The 17,300-nt window shown below is 40.3% G+C and overlaps 2 protein-coding genes and 1 long non-coding RNA gene across 8 annotated transcripts in view; 2 read left to right on the forward strand and 1 right to left on the reverse strand.

Moving 5' to 3' along the window:
* Positions 1-2,623, reverse strand: part of LOC132870370 (uncharacterized) — a 2,700-nt gene extending 77 nt beyond the window's left edge. Inside the window, exons 1-3 of the long non-coding RNA XR_009651096.1 lie at positions 2,508-2,623; positions 676-729; positions 1-453 (exon numbers count right to left, since the gene is read on the reverse strand). The exon at positions 1-453 is cut by the window's left edge and continues 77 nt beyond it. This is a non-coding gene — a long non-coding RNA (uncharacterized LOC132870370). The remainder of the gene's footprint in view (positions 454-675; positions 730-2,507) is intronic.
* LOC132870646 (NACHT, LRR and PYD domains-containing protein 12-like) overlaps positions 1-17,300 on the forward strand; it is a 426,251-nt gene that overhangs the window by 82,997 nt on the left and 325,954 nt on the right. The window lies entirely within an intron of this gene.
* LOC132871036 (zinc finger protein Gfi-1b-like) lies at positions 2,650-16,533 on the forward strand. The gene is made up of 3 exons (XM_060905192.1): positions 2,650-2,654; positions 2,723-2,877; positions 16,343-16,533. The coding sequence occupies exons 1-3, from the start codon at positions 2,650-2,652 to the stop codon at positions 16,531-16,533; spliced, it is 351 nt and encodes a 116-aa protein (XP_060761175.1).

Genomic DNA, 17,300 nt, shown 5'->3' on the forward strand with positions numbered 1-17,300 from the left:
GCTTCACTCGCGGATGCAATGGCCCTCTTCTTAGCTGCTCCTACAATGCCCAAGCGACTCAGGACTTTGCAGAGGGAGCGCCCTGCAAAACCCCTACAGCTGACTTCTGTGGACTCGTAGAAGGTTCTCCAACCTCTCTCCCTGCACTCCACCACCAGCTCCTGGTACTTGGCTCTTTTCCTCTCATTGGCCTCCTCAAGACGCTCTTCCCAGGGAACTGTTAGTTCCAGAATGATGAGGTGTTTTGAAGCCTCAGATGTTATCACCACGTCTGGACGGAGAGTTGTTGCTGCCACATGTTGGGGAAACCTTAGCTGCTTTCCCAGGTCGGCCTGCAGCTGCCAGTCATTTGCCGTGTGGAGGAGGCCTGTTATATGTTGGCATGCTCGGGGTTTCTCTCCAGCTTTTACGAAGGAGACTGCCTTCTTTGGGGCATGATGGTGCTTGCAGGAGCTGATGGCAGAGGTTAAGCTTTCAGCAATGTAATTCTGTTTTAACTTTTCTTGTGCCTTTCATATGGATCACAACTTTTCTGTAGCTCTTCATATTTCATCAGAAACAGTTTCTCATGATGCAGACATACTGTGTCTGTGCTTGAAATGTTCTCAAGTTCAGTTCTCTGTTTAATTAATGAAATTTGCTCAAAACTATACTGAGAGTGTGTATTTAACTTACAATTTCTGTTGTATGTTAGATTATGGCAGTCAGAATCTTTCTTTAGTCCAATTCCTATAGAACAGGGAGGAAGTTCAGCCATTTCTAGATGTCTAAGAACAAACTCATTTATACTGATCTCAAATTGAAAGCAACTACAATTAAATTCCCTAGTCAACTATTCAAAATATCCAATCCTTGCAAAGAAACACATTCAGTTAATAACATTGGTAAATTTTCTCAGTGCTCTGTATTACAATGTATTTAATATAATCCAAGCAATATAATGTTATCTGAACAAGTATGCAGTTTACAGACTCTAAAACTATAAGATATGAGCCACCTGTTCTGGTATCAAAGGTCACCTATTATGCTGTGTTGATATTGATAAGGCTGGCTGTTGACTAGTACACATTAGCTGGTCATTGATTGCTAATGTTACACAGTCTTAGATTAAAATCAATTTACAAATAATTAATACTGAGCATTAATTGAAATTTTATTTAAAATTGAGGAAGAAACATGTCTCCTAACCTACTTGAGCCTTATTGAAGCATTTATTAACCCTCAAATATCAGTTATATGAAAATTATATCAAATTTGAATTTGGTGAAAATGGATTTTTTAAACCACTGTAGTTTAAAAATACTTGAGAGACGCAGAACAAAAATTTGGAAATATAAAATATGGGTCTTGGGGATTACTGAAAAAAATTTACAAGTTCCTAACTGCTATCCCACATTGGATTTCTTGCTACTGAAAATGGCATGTTTTAGAAATCGGCGAATTTCAAAACCCTATTACAGACAAACTAGGAATAGTGGAGACTTGGTAAAACTGAAATTGGTAGATATTTCTGTGTAGATTTGAATAACATTCTTAGTTTAAGCATTACTGCCACAGGCAAGCTTCCAGAATGAGTTAAAAATGCAAAAAATGCAAATTTGTCTTTTTAATTTCCTTGTTAAAATCACCATCTAATATATAATGACCATTGAAATTCTAAGTTGACGCTTGTAGTACAAGACATTGAGTCTCTCTGTGCAAAATTTTAGGTTTCTATCTTGCATAATAAAGATTATATTACACTTTGAAATATGTATGTTTTGAGCAAAATGCAAAAAAAAATCGAAAAATTCAAATGCCTGTATCTCTGAAACCGTTGGAGATAGGAAGCTCAAATTTTGGGGATTAACTTCTTTTAATAGTATCTCTGAGCCCTCCAAATTTCATTGAAATCTGAGATGGTCGAGCATAAATTTGTCAGATATTTGTTGATTTGGCATGGAATGACCCTATAAATAAACAGTGTAAACACTAGATAAGAACTACACACAGACTAAACACTCAGACAATATAAACAGTATAAACACTCTAGATATGAACTAGACGTAGACTAAACACTATATATTTTTATATATTATATATATATAAAAAATGTGTGTGTGTGTGTGTGTGTGTGTGTGTGTATATATATATATATATATATATATATATATATATTATATATATATATATATATATATATATATATATATATATATACACACACACACACTGGTTCAAATAACCAAACAGTCAAGGGCACTTGAGGTATAGCAGGTAAACATGAAATAAGCAGTATAAACAAACTAGCAGCTGTTAAAATGAGGTAGTGCGGAATAGTGCAAATGAGCGAGGTAAAGTGAGATGTGCAGTCCCTGAGTTCAGTGTGTTAATGAACGATGAGATGTATGTGTGTGTGTGTTGGGGGGGGAAACTGTGAGGATGACATGTCAGATGCTGAAGGGGGGGCAGGGGGGTGTGCGAGCAGAATCTGTTTGATGTCCTCAGCCGTGGGTTTAGTGACTCACCTGCGCAGGTCTCACATCAACAGAGCTGCTGTTCCACTGACTGGGTTTGGTTTCAACACACAGCATCATGGGCTCCGACCTCCTGCTAGCCTCTATGGCAGGGCTAAAGTAAGGCACACCTGTGGGTGTGTGTTGTAGTCATATGATGTTAGGATGTGAGTCTTTCCAGAATTAGCAAGGTCTATTAGCTTAATAAATGTGTGTTAGGATCACAGTTTTGTCTGTAAGCTGTGTGAGGTGTTTAAATGCTCATCGACTCTCTCCACTCACCTGCTGATCCACTCCAACACTCGGCCTTACTCCTGTCAATACTGCGGCAAGAGATTCCACCAGAAATCTGACATGAAGAAACACACCTTCATACACACTGGTCTCTCTCTCTCTCTCACATACACACACAAATGTAGCTAGCTAATGTGTTCACAGAAAATTTGCTAGCTACCTATTTGCACAGGAAATCAGCTAGTTACCTTAGCTGCCTTGTAAATAAAGCTAACAAGTATTAAACATAATTCTGACACAAGCTAACTGTTATCAGAGTAAATGGACTCTCTAATTTGGCTAGTTAGAAAACCTAGCTTTCAAAATGTCTTTAGTTATTTAGAACCTAGCTTGACTGGCTTTAATCAAGACAATACAGATAAAATAAAAAGCAGCTAGCTAGTTTTTCCAGTGAAAATAATCTGGATAACTTCTAGTAATTCTTCACAAATTATCTGACACAAATTCACAAATTAAATGAAGCTGATGTTTCTTCAAGCATTCAAGACAACAGGATGCTTGACAACAGGAGCACAAACCTATGTTTCCAGAGCAAAGTGGCTAACTAACTTAGCTAGTGATTCTTCTTAATAACTCTTTCTAGTTACTTTAGCTGTCTAGTTAATGATAGTTCACAGGCACAAGCTAGCATAACATACCTCATGTTTCCAAGGAAAACTAGCTAGCTAATTTATTTAATGATTCTGTCTAGCTATTGACATCACAGACACAAGCTAGCATAACATACTTCATGTTTCCAAGGAAAACTAGCCAGCTAACTTAGCTAAGGAGTCTTTGTGGAGCGCTTCAGACGCTATCAGGTTAGGCTACTGTTTGCACAGAAAACTGCCTGGCTAACTCAGCTAGCTAGCAAACATAGTCAATAAGAATAATTCTCTAATCAATCACGATAATCTCATAAAATGTACCGTAGCTGAGAATTAGATAGCTTGTACAGTGATTCTAGAGCACTAGTGTGACTCAAGAACATTTTTTGGCTAATAATAAATAAAATACAAGCACAAGCTAAGATAAGTGCTTAGTGATTCTTTGAATAATTTACACTGTACATGCACTAGCTAACATAGCTTGCTAACATTGTTTGAAATGGCTTGCTAGCTTGCAATGTCCCAATGTTAGGACAACAATAACAAAAAGGTTGTTGGTTCAGAGTCTCCAATTCCCTGTAAAATACACATGAAATGTCAGGAGGAATGAAGACCGGAACCACACATTTCCCAATTTTCCTCTCATTTATTACAGAATGTCAGAAAACATGGAATAAACATTCAAAATCCTCCCTGGTGCATGAATGTATCTTTGTTCCAATGTCCATGGTTTGGTTTAGCGTCCTTACATTGCTGCAATAATGTACGTCAGTAGGTTTTGGGGGGTTTTGATCTTCCCATTAACTCATGTTCACCACACTCAGGAACCATTGCTAGGTTACATGTGACATCAGTATTTGTTGAAGTGTACCTTCTCAGCGTCTGTGCTGATCACATAGCTACTACCACATAGTGCAATTAACTCAGCTAGAAGCTACACTCATATACTGTTATCTGAGTAGCAAATAAAACACGCATACATAAAATACACTGAGAAACATAAATGAACATACATGTGTGTTGTAAGCTGCTTTAAGTAGTCTGAGGCTGTTTTTATGTCTCAAAACACTTGATGTGTCACATAGGGAATGTCAATTAACTTCAAATATTAGTCTGGGTCAAAATCGAAAATCTACATCTTTAAAGGAGATACGCAGAGCCTTTATTTTTAAATAAATTTCTGAGTGGATAGTATCTCCATCCTTGACTCTTGTATGCTGCATAAATGGGAATAAAATTTTTTTTTTGAGAGTTAAAATCGACTGCAAAGTTGGCATTCGAGCTGCCTCGCTGAGCCAGCCAGCCCTGAGTGCGTGACGTCACTGCGGTAACCAGTTATAAGGCCGAGGCCTTTGACAGCTATAGACCAAAGTCATATGAATAAAAATTTATGGCGAAAGTAAGAAATAGCGACTCTAAATTGACCGTAGATGTGAATGAGTGTGTGAATGGTTGTCTGTGTCTATGTGTCACCCCTGTGATGACCTGGCGACTTGTCTAGGGTGTACCCTGCCTTTCGCCCATAGTCAGCTGGGATAGGCTCCAGCTTGCCTGCGACCCTGTAGAACAGGATAAAGCGGCTAGAGATAATGAGATGAGTAAGAAATAGCATTACCGACTTGCTCAACTCAGCCTGATTTGACTTCATTGATTGTGGGTTGACTCTCATTAAAACAGGATAGGTGCTATAACTTATGCAACATACACGTACATGCATGCATTTTCACTGATAAAACGTAAAAGGCTCATTAAATAATCAGATGAACTGAGACAATCACATTCTGAAGCAAATTAAATAATCTTATACCGCTAACTTAAACACACAATACAAGTTACATGTATTAATCTAAATGCAGGTAAACAACGTGGCTGTGTATTCCGCCATTACTGCTGGGCTCAGGCAATTACAGTGGTGCTTGAAAGTTTGTGAACCCTTTAGAATTTTCGGTATTTCTGCATAAATATGACCTAAAACATCATCAGATTTTCACACAAGTCCTAAAAGTAGATAAAGAGAACCCAGTTAAACAAATGAGACAAAAATATTATACTTGGTCATTTATTTATTAAGGAAAATGACCCAATATTACATATTTGTGAGTGGCAAAAGTATGTGAACCTTTGCTTTCAGTATCTGCTGTGACCCCCTTGTGCAGCAATAACTGCAACTAAACGTTTGCGGTAACTGTTGATCAGTCCTGCACACCGGCTTGGAGGAATTTTAGCCCATTCCTCCATACAGAACAGCTTCAACTCTGGGATGTTGGTGGGTTTCCTCACATGAACTGCTCGCTTCAGGTCCTTCGACAACATTTCAATTGGATTAAGATCAGGACTTGGACTTGGCCATTCCAAAACATTCACTTTATTCTTCTTTAACCATTCTTTGGTAGAACGACTTGTGTGCTTAGGGTCATTGTCTTGTTGCATGACCCACCTTCTCTTGAGATTCAGTTCATGGACAGATGTCCTGACATTTTCCTTTAGAATTCGCTGGTATAATTCAGAATTCATTGTTCCATCAATGATGGCAAGCCGTCCTGGCCCAGATGCAGCAAAACAGGCCCAAACCACGATATTACCACCACCATGTTTCACAGATGGGATAAGGTTCTTATGTTGAGATGCAGTGTTTTCCTTTCTCCAAACAGAATGCTTCTCATTTAAACCAAAAAGTTCTATTTTGGTCTAATCTTTCCACAAAACATTTTTCCAACAGCCTTCTGGCTTGTTCACATGATCTTTAGCAAAGTGCAGACAAGCAGCAATGTTCTTTTTGGAGAGCAGTGGCTTTCTCCTTGCAACCCTGCCATGCACACCATTGTTGTTCAGTGTTCTCCTGATGGTGGACTCATGAACATTAACATTAGCCAGTGTGAGAGGGGCCTTCAGTTGCTCAGAAGTTACCCTGGGGTCCTTTGTGACCTCGCTGACTATTACACACCTTGCTTTTGGAGTGATCTTTGTTGGTCGGCCACTCCTGGGGAGGGTAACAATGGTCTTGAATTTCCTCCATTTGTACACAATCTGTCTGACTGTGGATTGGTGGAGTCCAAACTCTTTAGTGATGGCTTTGTAACCTTTTCCAGCCTGATGACCATCAACAACGCTTTTTCTGAGGTCCTCAGAAATCTCCTTTGTTCATGCCATGATACACTTCCACAAACATGTGTTGTGAAGATCAGACTTTGATAGATCTCTGTTCTTTAAATAAAACAGGATGCCCACTCACACCTGATTGTCATCCCACTGATTGAAAACACCTGACTCTAATTTCACTGTCAAATTAAGTGCTAATCCTAGAGGTTCACATACTTTTGCCATTCACAGATATGTAATATTGGATCATTTTCCTTGATAAATAAATGACCAAGTATGATATTTGTGTCTCATTTGTTTAACTGGGTTCTCTTTATCTACTTTTAGGACTTGTGTGAAAATCTGATGTTGTTTTAGGTCATATTTATGCAGAAATATAGAAAATTCTAAAGGGTTCACAAACTTTCAAGCGCCACTGTACTAAAACCCGGGATGGAACAGGATGTCACCGGTTTTAGCAACGACCGTGGGGAGGTCACTGCCAGAGCGATATGTCCCGTCACGTTCCGTCCTGGGTTTTAGTAACAACCCTCGGCTCACTCCAGGAGGACTGGTGCCACTGAACTCACTTTTATTTAAAAAAAAAATAAAATAAATACTTTCCTTTTCTTGTAGTTTTCTTTTTCTTTAATTGTTGGTACTGCACCCTCTTTCAATACGGGCTTATGGCCAACACTCCTCAACAGATCAGAGGTCTCATACGAGTCTTCAGTAAAATGTGCAGAGTAGAGGAGAGACCACTTCGTAGGCGCCCAGTGTGCCCGTGAACTTCTCACATAATGCGTCCAAATCTTCACAGTTTGAACATTCTTGGGCCATGAATGCAACGTAAATCCACCTTTTGTTGTGTTGCTGCACCGGCCAAAAACACATCTCCGTGGCATGGTGATAAATTAGCTCAAAATGGAGGATCAGAGTTGCAGTCAGCTCTGTGTTTTAGTGTAGCGGAAATGGCGATGAGACCGATAGCCTTCCTGCTGTGACATTATGGACGTCACCATCATTCACTCAGACCGCTACCTATATAAATCACTTTAATCGTAAAAATTACTATGGCCCACTTTACACGGGGACGGTCTGAAACAAAAACGCAAAAGTCCGTTTTCGTTCTCACTTTTTTCCGCGTCTACATGACCGTTTTCAAGGAGGAAATCTGCATCTATACGGTGACGCATAAATGTGTGGAATTCAATTGGATGCTGTAATAGAGTGTGCCGAGCGGATGGAGTAGTCAGTCAGAATGATGAGCAAAACAAGGAAAATTCTTGTACAAAAATAGTTTTCTTTTTATTCTTAAGCCGGCAGTTAACACAAACAGGACAAAAAAAAACACTGATGACAAAACCAAACAAAAAAAAATTCTGGGACAAAATGCCCACGCAAGCTAGGCTACTCTGGCATTACTCACACAGAGCTCAAGTCATGCGTCCTCTCCCTGCCGAGGCCGTCTCCCGAATGAACAGTGCACAGTCTTAACACAATTAAAATCAATCAACACATCTAGACAGATTTTAACAGTTCTAAACATTTTCACTGCATGCATTACACTCCTACAACAATGTGCAGACCTTAAATATTACAACAAACACTTACGTAAGATTTTTAGACCATTTCTCTCCGCTCTAATGAGCTGCTTTCCCGCGCATCGCGGAAGAAACCTTGAAAAGCGCTTTCAGACCTGCATTCTGGTTTGGTCCCGCACCCGGAAGACTACAGCAGGTAAATGGCTACAAACATTTCTGGCTGATGTTAGATAAACTCTAGCAGAAAAGGATTCAGATGTTAAACATGCGCACTTAATGAATCTTTACACGCTATTGTTTATAGTGAAAACTAATAAATGCTTGCGCTGTTTAAACCTGTCGCGTCTTTTACTATGAACGCATGTATCAAACATTTCAGGTTTGCATATCTAAAAGTTGTAACAAATGTACCTGTAACAAAACATACTTGTAAAGCCCCCATTACCAAACCCACAGAGGTGGAAAGAGTACTAAAATATTATACTCAAGAACAAGTACTGTTACTCTGATGAAATTTTACTTAAGTACAAGTAAAGTTACCAGACAAAAAATCTACTCAAGTAAAAGTAAAAAGTAGATCATTTAAAATGTACTTTGAGTAAAAGTAAAACGTTACTTTTAACAATGGGTGTTTTCTGCCTCCATTGTGTTGTGCAAAAATGAAAAAGAAGAGGAAACAAGGATATATGTACATCTCAACCCAGATGTTTTATTTAAAGGAAGTGTATCAAATTGAATGCTTAGGATAATGCTGCATTAAAACTGAGACAAACAAAAAAGGTCAATACACACAGTCATGTCGTTTACATCGCCCTGACCACACACAAAGCATTGTACACGAAATATGAAAGTGAAATGTTGCACCGAAATCTCGTAGCTTGCCTGTGTGCACTGTGTGTTATTGAACAATTCAATTCAAACATTATTTGTTTTGCTTAGTATTCCTTTCTGGCCTGTTGGATGTAGAATGGTAGGAGGACTGATCACGTCAGGTTGGCGAGCTAACTTGCTTGCATGATTAGCCAACCGAATAACAGACTAGTTACCGTTATGTTACAGTACCAACAGGTTGCTACTTCAACATTAGCAATGCCATCCACTATTTTTGGAATATAACCAGCCTATTGTCAGTTTTACTATGGAAAGGAAACATTATGATCAGGGGTGCAGATACGTTTTTTGAACTGAGGGGGACAAAAAACTGGGGGGGACAAAAAACTGGGGGGGACAAAGCTGCCAGCAAACCAACCCCAACCCTGATATGCCTGTCAAACTTGTTGTGGGTAACCATAGCAACCAAGCTCGAGCTCGCAACCTGTGCAGTCTGCGCAGCTCAACCAACCGAATATCAGTCTTTGTTTTGTTTTATGTGAGTTGTTGCAACTATGTATACACTGCTGTGCACCTCAATAAACTGAATGGTAATTAGTCTTTTGATTTTTCCGTGAGGTTTGCCTTATGCAAAGAAAGACAGCATAGACGTTTTTTCCTCCCTATAAGTGGGGGGGACCGAACGAGGTGAATTTAAATCTGGGTGGGACGAATCCCACCTGTCCCACCCTCTATCTGCGCCTGTGATTATGATGCCAATGACAATACTTACCTCAACATGCTTGCGCAGATTAGATGTCGAATTTTTGTATGCCGCAATGGTTGTCTTCTTGGGCACACATAATCTGCATTGCATAATGAAACTGTCACCCCTTTTCTCTACGAAGCTGAAGTGATCACGTATGTAGGGCCAGGGGTGCACTTCATTACTGGAAGAAATTGCGTTTTCTGCAGGGTCGTCCACCACAGGTTCCTCGGTCTCCTCCATGTCCGCAGGGGCGCTTTATCAACACCCGTGGCCCAGGGGCTAGGCCCCTCATAGGCTACCTGTCAACCCTACCCTTACCGTTGGCCAGGAAAACACTCTTATTTTATTTGCAATACGTGTCAAGCATTTACAGTGTAAGCACGTAATTAGCCTAGAAGCCTACAATAGGTTACGTTTGGCTCAGCGTAGCTGCGCAAGGCCCACGCTCACATCGCTCAACACATCCGACCACAGAGGGAGAGAAGAACGCGCGGATTATCATTACAGAGCCAGTTCTGATTATTACCACGGACAGGACAGTGATACTGCGTAACTTTCACGCAGGGGCATGACCAGAGATAACCACACAAGCGCGCGTGCGCTAATGTAGACCTATGTGTTGTAAACATAAAAAACACACACCTACAGACAAGTCCTTTTAAAAAATAAAATGCATAAAAATAGCTCTGCGGCATGAAAACAAACATTCACTGCAAGACAAGGTGCCCTAGAATCGCCATCAGTTTTTAATATCTATATGGACTTTGTTGTCAGGATTGCACAGCATGAGATATCAAAACTGTACCCAGATACAGGCTTCAAGTTCAGATATTGCATTCCAAATGAGGTATCCACAAGAGAAATGCATACGAAAGCACGAGCATCAGGAGAGGGTTGCATAACAGAGATTCTATACGCAGATGATCAGGCCATACTTGCTGGATCCATCGAGGAGCTTCAGAATATTCTTCAGTTGTATGATAAGACCTACACCCGCTTTGGTTTACAAATATCATATGTCAAAACAGAAACAATGGCTTTTAACGTCAATGAGGATATCAAATGTAAACCAAGTATCATTTCCCTTGGCGGCACTAATATTAAAAACGTCCGCACCTTTAAATATCTTGGTTATAATGTCAGCAACTGTGATGAATCCTCACACTTCCTGCATGCTAGGATAAGTGCTGCATTCATGAAATGGAATGAACTGAAACACGTTCTAACCGACCACCGAATACTACTAAAAACCCGTATAAAGTTCCTAGTGGCATGTGTTCGATCTCGTCTCCTGTACAGCACACAGGCATGGCAACTATCATCCAGTGAAATTCACAAAATTGAGGTAGTGTGGCACGGCTTCCTAAGGAAAATGATTAAAGATGGATATAAACGAAAGAATGCCCCTGACCAAAAGAAAACTACAAATGAAGATATAGACTGGAGCTACAAGATGTCCAATGCTGACCTCCGGAAACTGACAGGAACCCAGGATATAAAACTATCCTGCTAAGTACAACAACTAAAATATATTGCTCACGTTTGCCGGATGGGCAATAACCAAGTGCAAAAGCAGCTCCTGTTTGACAAAAATGGTTACAAATGGACGAAATGGGAAAATCTGCTGGGCATAGACACCCAACAGATAAGACGTATGATGATGGACAAATCAAACTTTGAGCAACTGCTGCAACTGCTACAGCAGAAGCACCCCTAGAGAGTTTAACTTTTGACAGGGGAACATGATGATGATGATGAAGGTACTTGGCTCGGCGGCCACATGAAACGTAAACACCATGGACAGCGGCCAAACTCATAACTCTACAGACTGAAATACATGAAACCAAGTCCTACTAGGGTCTATTTTACCGATCTATGTTCAAGCATCATGCAAGTCTTCCTTCTCCTTGAATAAGACCGTGCATTCAACTGCCTTTTTGACATGACTGCATCGAAATACCACTCAACAATATTTCACACACTCCATCAAGAAAAAAGTTAAACATGATGAACACGGGCATACTGTTTTGAGCATACGATTTTTTAAAAAGAAACTAGCTACATCAAAGTCCTTCAATAAACCCATCCTTTAGTGCAAATGAGCTTAACCTAGTTCAAAGCATGACTCTAGCAGTAGCTGCATAAGGCAAAATCATGTGGGCCTTTCGTCAACAACAAGCCACGGCGGGCAAACATTAATAATCAAGTGTCCTTACCTTAAAACGTTGTCTTGACCACAGAAATTCTCAAGTATTTCACTTAAATCCACACGGGTTAACAACACACCCAACACAGCTAGTGAGAAATGTGGATCTGCGCTAGCTTTGTATTGCTATTCCCCTCAGTATGCTTACTCTGTCTGCTGCCCGAACTGTGAAAATTATAGGCTGCAATCTTTTCATCAATTTCTTCAGTAGATGCCGTTTTAGACATTTTATTATCCCCATCAAAATATGCTATTATACTAACAGGATTATAACTCAAATCACACGACACGTATTCAAATCACAACTGATTTATTTTACTGTTGGACAGATCATAGCATATCTAGCCTAGCTGCACATAGCCTAGCTGCTGGTAGGCTGATAACTGATAAGTAGCTGATATTCTGAACAGATTGGTGATCCTTACCTTAAAAAGTCTGTGACTTTAGGCAACGATTCTATCATTACCTGCATCTCTCTCTTTTTTTCCTTTTATGCGCCCCGCTATAACATGTGAACGCTTCATCTTTCAAAGCCTCTAAATTTGTGTCTCAGTAGTCTGCAGTCTTTGGCGCGCTTTCGTGCGTGATGTTACATTTTGTTACATTTTATTCTGGTACAGTTGTGGGTGTTCGTTTCGCGAACCACATCCACCATGTCTCTTACAGCAGGCTACTGTGCGCTCATTTATTTCTAACCTTATTTCTATCCGTACATTAATGTAGGCCCACGATTCTGACAGTTTATTATTTTATTAATATTACAAGGCCTCTGATTGGCTGTGGCCCAGGGGCTTGAGCCCCCCGAAGCCCACCCCCTTAAAGCACCGGTGCATGTCCGCCATCATCTGTGTGAGACTCGCGCGCGTGACAACTGTCCTTCCCGTGATTCATTTCCAGAACGCATTTCCCCTTCTCCGTTTTAGCCTTTTTTTTAATTAATTTATTTTTTTTACTCAGTAACGGTTGTGATGTAAAATGTACCGAAGTACACTACTTAAAAGAAAACATACTTAAGTAAAAGTAAAAGTACACTCTTTAAAAATTACTTGAAAAAGTATAAGTACACAAAAAAGCTACTCAAGTACAGTAATGTGAGTAATGTAATTCGTTACTTTCCACCTCTGCAAACCCACAACAAACATACAACACAGATTGTATTTGGAATGTCTTTGCAACTGTGGTTTAGTCCATTGCACTTGACCATTGAAACATGACCAGCGGGAGGAACCGCTGTTTAGTGACAGACACATTGCGCTCTGTCACAGATGTGCATGCCAGGCAGCTAGGTGGTGTTGTGAAAGACCTCCGCTATGTCTGCACGCATGCGCAACGTCTTCCGTCTTGTCTGATCTGCACATCTGCGCCGTGAAAACTTTGACTACTCTGGCTATGGTAAGTAAGAAAGTAAGTAAAAAAGTAAGAGCATACTATACCCACCTCTGTTCATTAACGGTATGTGCAGATTCGGTATAGATGTTCGAAGGACTCCTGGACGTTTATTAAAGCTGCCAGAGCAGCTTGAAGGTCCGTTGGATCGATGTAATCAGACATGCTCTTACTTTTTTACTTACTTTCTTACTTCCCAGGCTGGCATGTACAGTATATAACATATGTATGACGTAAACGAGTACCCGACTTGAGCAGATCCAAGCAGAGTTTCGCGTATAGAGATCTTGCAGTCACGTGACTGGAAAGTACACAGCTGCCATCTTGTCAGTAAAAAACACCGCTGAATACTGCTGCACTTGTGTACAGAATAGATCAATTTCAACCGACGGACTACATGGCTCATTTTTCTAATGAACAGATAACTAGATATATGTCTAAAATAAATGATCTACAGATTAGTGACCCTTATGGTTTACCGGATGGAGTTTTCACTGCCAGTTTGAACTGCCAGCAGAATACCCAGACGTGTATAATTACCTCATTAACTTTCCCTCGCTGTTCAGTGGTGAAGCACTGCGTGCTTATAAATCTCTGGACAGTTATCTTTACAGAAATTCAGGATTTGTCAGCGACTCAGATGTGGCATCTTGTAAACAAGAATCCTCATTGGATGGGTAAGTCACTTAAGTATTGAGTATAGCACTGACCAGCCGATTATAGAATAGAATAAGGTAATTCCAGCTGTAATTCCAAATCGTCCGTCTTGTTTACATGGATCTGGCATTGGAGAGATAGAGGTTTAGCAGTGGAGGTTTGAGTGGCTGTTTTCTGAGCTTAGTCAACAGGCCGGCTCTGCCTGCAGCCTCGCTTTTGCTTCCGCTCCCGGCGCCGCCTCCTTCGCTTTGCTTCTGATAACAATCCATGGAGACCCCGCTGGTCTCGCTATCTCATCCGGAATGTTGTGCATGCGATGGAAATCACTACAAACCATCATTTTCTGCTGGAAACCCATGTCCAGTAAGTCCATACAGTTGTAGTGGATATTGAAGTCCGGTACAGATGAACAACACGCAAAAATACACACAAAAAACATAAAAAACGTGCACAGGTAGGGAGAGCTTGTAGCCGCAGCCGTTGTAGTAGAATTGTATATAGTAGGGTTTTCCAGAAGAAAAGGTAGAAGTAAAAGCAGAAGTAGAACCAGAAGTAGAAGTAGAAGGCGGAAATATGGCGTTTGACCGACAAGATGGCGTCTGTCACAATCTGGATCGGCTGTGACGTTACATGCAAGTGCTCCATTGGGTAGTTTAGACGGATATGCAACGGGGGCCATTTTTAACTTATCCACTCTGGAAGGCGTTTTCAATTTTTTCCGTTTTTCAGCCTCGGAAACACCGTCCCCGTGTAGACGAAAGGTACTTCCGATAAAATATTTAGTCGTTTTTACCCGACAGCGTCCTCGTGTAAACGGGCCCTATATTAGATTTATTGTTTGCGCTTTAAACTATTCCTGTGCCATTCTTGAGGTCTCAAGGCATTTATAAACGAAAGTGAGGCCATGGCTCTGCGTATATGCTTTAAGATTAAACAGAACAGAAATAATTTGAGTGTTCAGGGCCATAGCATTGAAAATTTCACTATTTTTAATGTACACAGTGACAATAATATTAATAATGTGTTTTTAACCCCATAAAAGTGTAAACATTGTCTGTGACTCATGGTTAAACAGTCACCATTTCCCTGAGAGTGCTATTACACGTAGCTTTTACAATCAGTTTTTAACTCCTGACAATACACTCTGATTTACTGACAAGACTCATTACGGTTGCGATACATAAAGTTTAGCTTTAGGAGGTAGTTATTTGTGATTTTTTTTTTTTATACAGTGTACCAACCTGTAAAATCCACATGAAATGTCAGGAGGAATGAAGACTGGAATCACACGTTCCTCTTCCCAATTTTCCTCTGAGGAGAGGGAAGAACCTCCCATCTTAGAAAACCCAGGCACAGCGCATCTGTACACACTGGTTCTGCTCTCCTCTTTCCTACTAATTTAAGGATTCTCCTCTCCAGAAAAGTAATTACTTTCTTTGGGCATTAATTTCATTACTGAAATGTTTTTTTTTCCTCTCCCATTTAGCTAGCAAAAGGAAGTGCTCAAAAATAATAAACAAACAATAATTCCCAAAGTAAACACAAAAATGGTCACATCTTTTGAGTGTATCACACTAGCAATTGATTTCTTTAGTAATTCAGACTGTAAATGAAAGCGGCCTAGCTACAGTAGCTGCCTAGCAAATACAGCGACTGATTCTTCAAGTATTCCAGACACACAGCTCCACTGATACAGAAACAGGAAGTGTTTCACCACATCACTAGAATCAGCTGCTGGATGCTGCATTTATGAGAATATGTTCACATTTTTCATCTTTTTTGCAGTCCAGTTTTCATCAAATCAGGTGCTCTGATTGGCTCGTGAGCGGTCTGGAATCCTACGATCTGGACCCCGGTTACGGACCTTGGGTGACTTGCTTGTTCACAACAACAACAAACATAGTAGCAATTTTTTGTCAACATTTATTTTCGCATTTCTCAGTATAATAGCATTAATTTTACAGCATGGATAGCGATAAGTGTTCACAGCAAAAGCACCTGGTTTTGTGTCACCTAGATCAAGTTTTTTATTTTTGGAAAATTCCGAGCTGACGTAGTTTGTCAAACAGGTTTTTGACGAGCTTGTAGCAGGTTTGTTCTAAATATGGTTTCCCTTTCGGGCGCTCTCATTTTCTGTTAGAATTTGGTAAAGAAAAAAATAAATATATTATTTACCAGCTTAAGGTCAGGCCGTATCGTGAAATACCGTGACCTCGGCCTTGAAAATACTGACCTCGGCCCAGAGGCCTCAGGCAGTATTTTCAAGACCTCTGTCATGGTATTTCACAATACGGACCTCCCAGCTGGTAATGGGGCCGAGGTCAGTATTTTCAAGGCCGAGGTCATGGTATTTCATGATACGGACCTCCCAGCTGGTAAATAACATATAATGTCCTTAGACTAGTGTTAATACGAGTATGGTGATGAATCTTTGTAATGAAGCTTTCAGCAATCTGTCTGTGTCTCAGAGTGCCTTTTCTTCTTCTCTTATTGCTTTTTCTGTCTGTCGCTGACAGGTGAGAAGCCACACGTGTGTGTGGTGTGTGAGAAGGCATTCAGCCAGAGCTCCAACCTGATCACTCACAGCAGGAAGCACAGCAACTACAGACCGTTCCGCTGCCTGCACTGCCCGCTTGGCTTCCAGAGGAAACTGGACCCGCAGCGACACCTCGAGACGCACTGCAGCAGCAGCATTTTTTTTAATTAGATGTGCTCTTAATGAATATGCAAATAAAAACAACATGGATAAACGTCTCTGAGACATGTGAAGTCAATCGATGACATCTTTCAGAACTGCAGTGTCACAAGGCAGCGTAACACACTCAGAGGAAAGGGCTATCTTCCCTCTTCTACATACATCAGCACACAGACACGCGTGATTGGCTAGTGTCACTGTGATTGACAGGAGAGACAAAGAGGATGTCCCACCCACCCAGAGAGGTGCTTTTGTTTGCTTATTTATTTGTTTGGCTACCATAGAAACCACCATACTATAAATAAGATGACTGTCGTGTCTTTCAGGCTTTTTGGAAATGTCTGGAAATCTGAGAACAAGCTTGAGTTAATAATAAGAAAAAGGAGAAAATACAATAAATAATAAATAGAAAAAGAACAAGACTTTGCAGGGACAGATTTACTTTAATGTAGTCTCAGGTCTCAGCAGCGAGGAACGACAGAAACACGGAAATGCACATCAACCACAGTCACCACACACACACACCCACAATTAATAACTGTAGAGCACCAGTCATCAGTCTACAATTACTTTTTAATCTATAAATAATTAGTCTGAACTCAGTTTGCATTGAAAAGAAGCTCGAGCAGAATCAACACTTTTAGACATCCACAAAAAGTCAAAATGTAATAAGTAAGGAATAAAACATTTAAAGGTGTGGTGGTGGGGTAATAATCAAGGACAGGCTGATAAGAAGCAAAGTTACCGTTCCCACCCCTAAAGCTGATTCATTCTCCTGA

The sequence above is a fragment of the Neoarius graeffei genome, chromosome 22 (assembly GCF_027579695.1).
Source record: "Neoarius graeffei isolate fNeoGra1 chromosome 22, fNeoGra1.pri, whole genome shotgun sequence".
NCBI classification, from domain to species: domain Eukaryota; kingdom Metazoa; phylum Chordata; class Actinopteri; order Siluriformes; family Ariidae; genus Neoarius; species Neoarius graeffei.

Coding starts and splice junctions, on each gene's coding strand:
- LOC132871036 (XM_060905192.1), top strand. Junction 2,878..16,342: donor ACACACCTTCATACACACTG/GTCTCTCTCTCT, acceptor TGTCGCTGACAG/GTGAGAAGCCACACGTGTGT.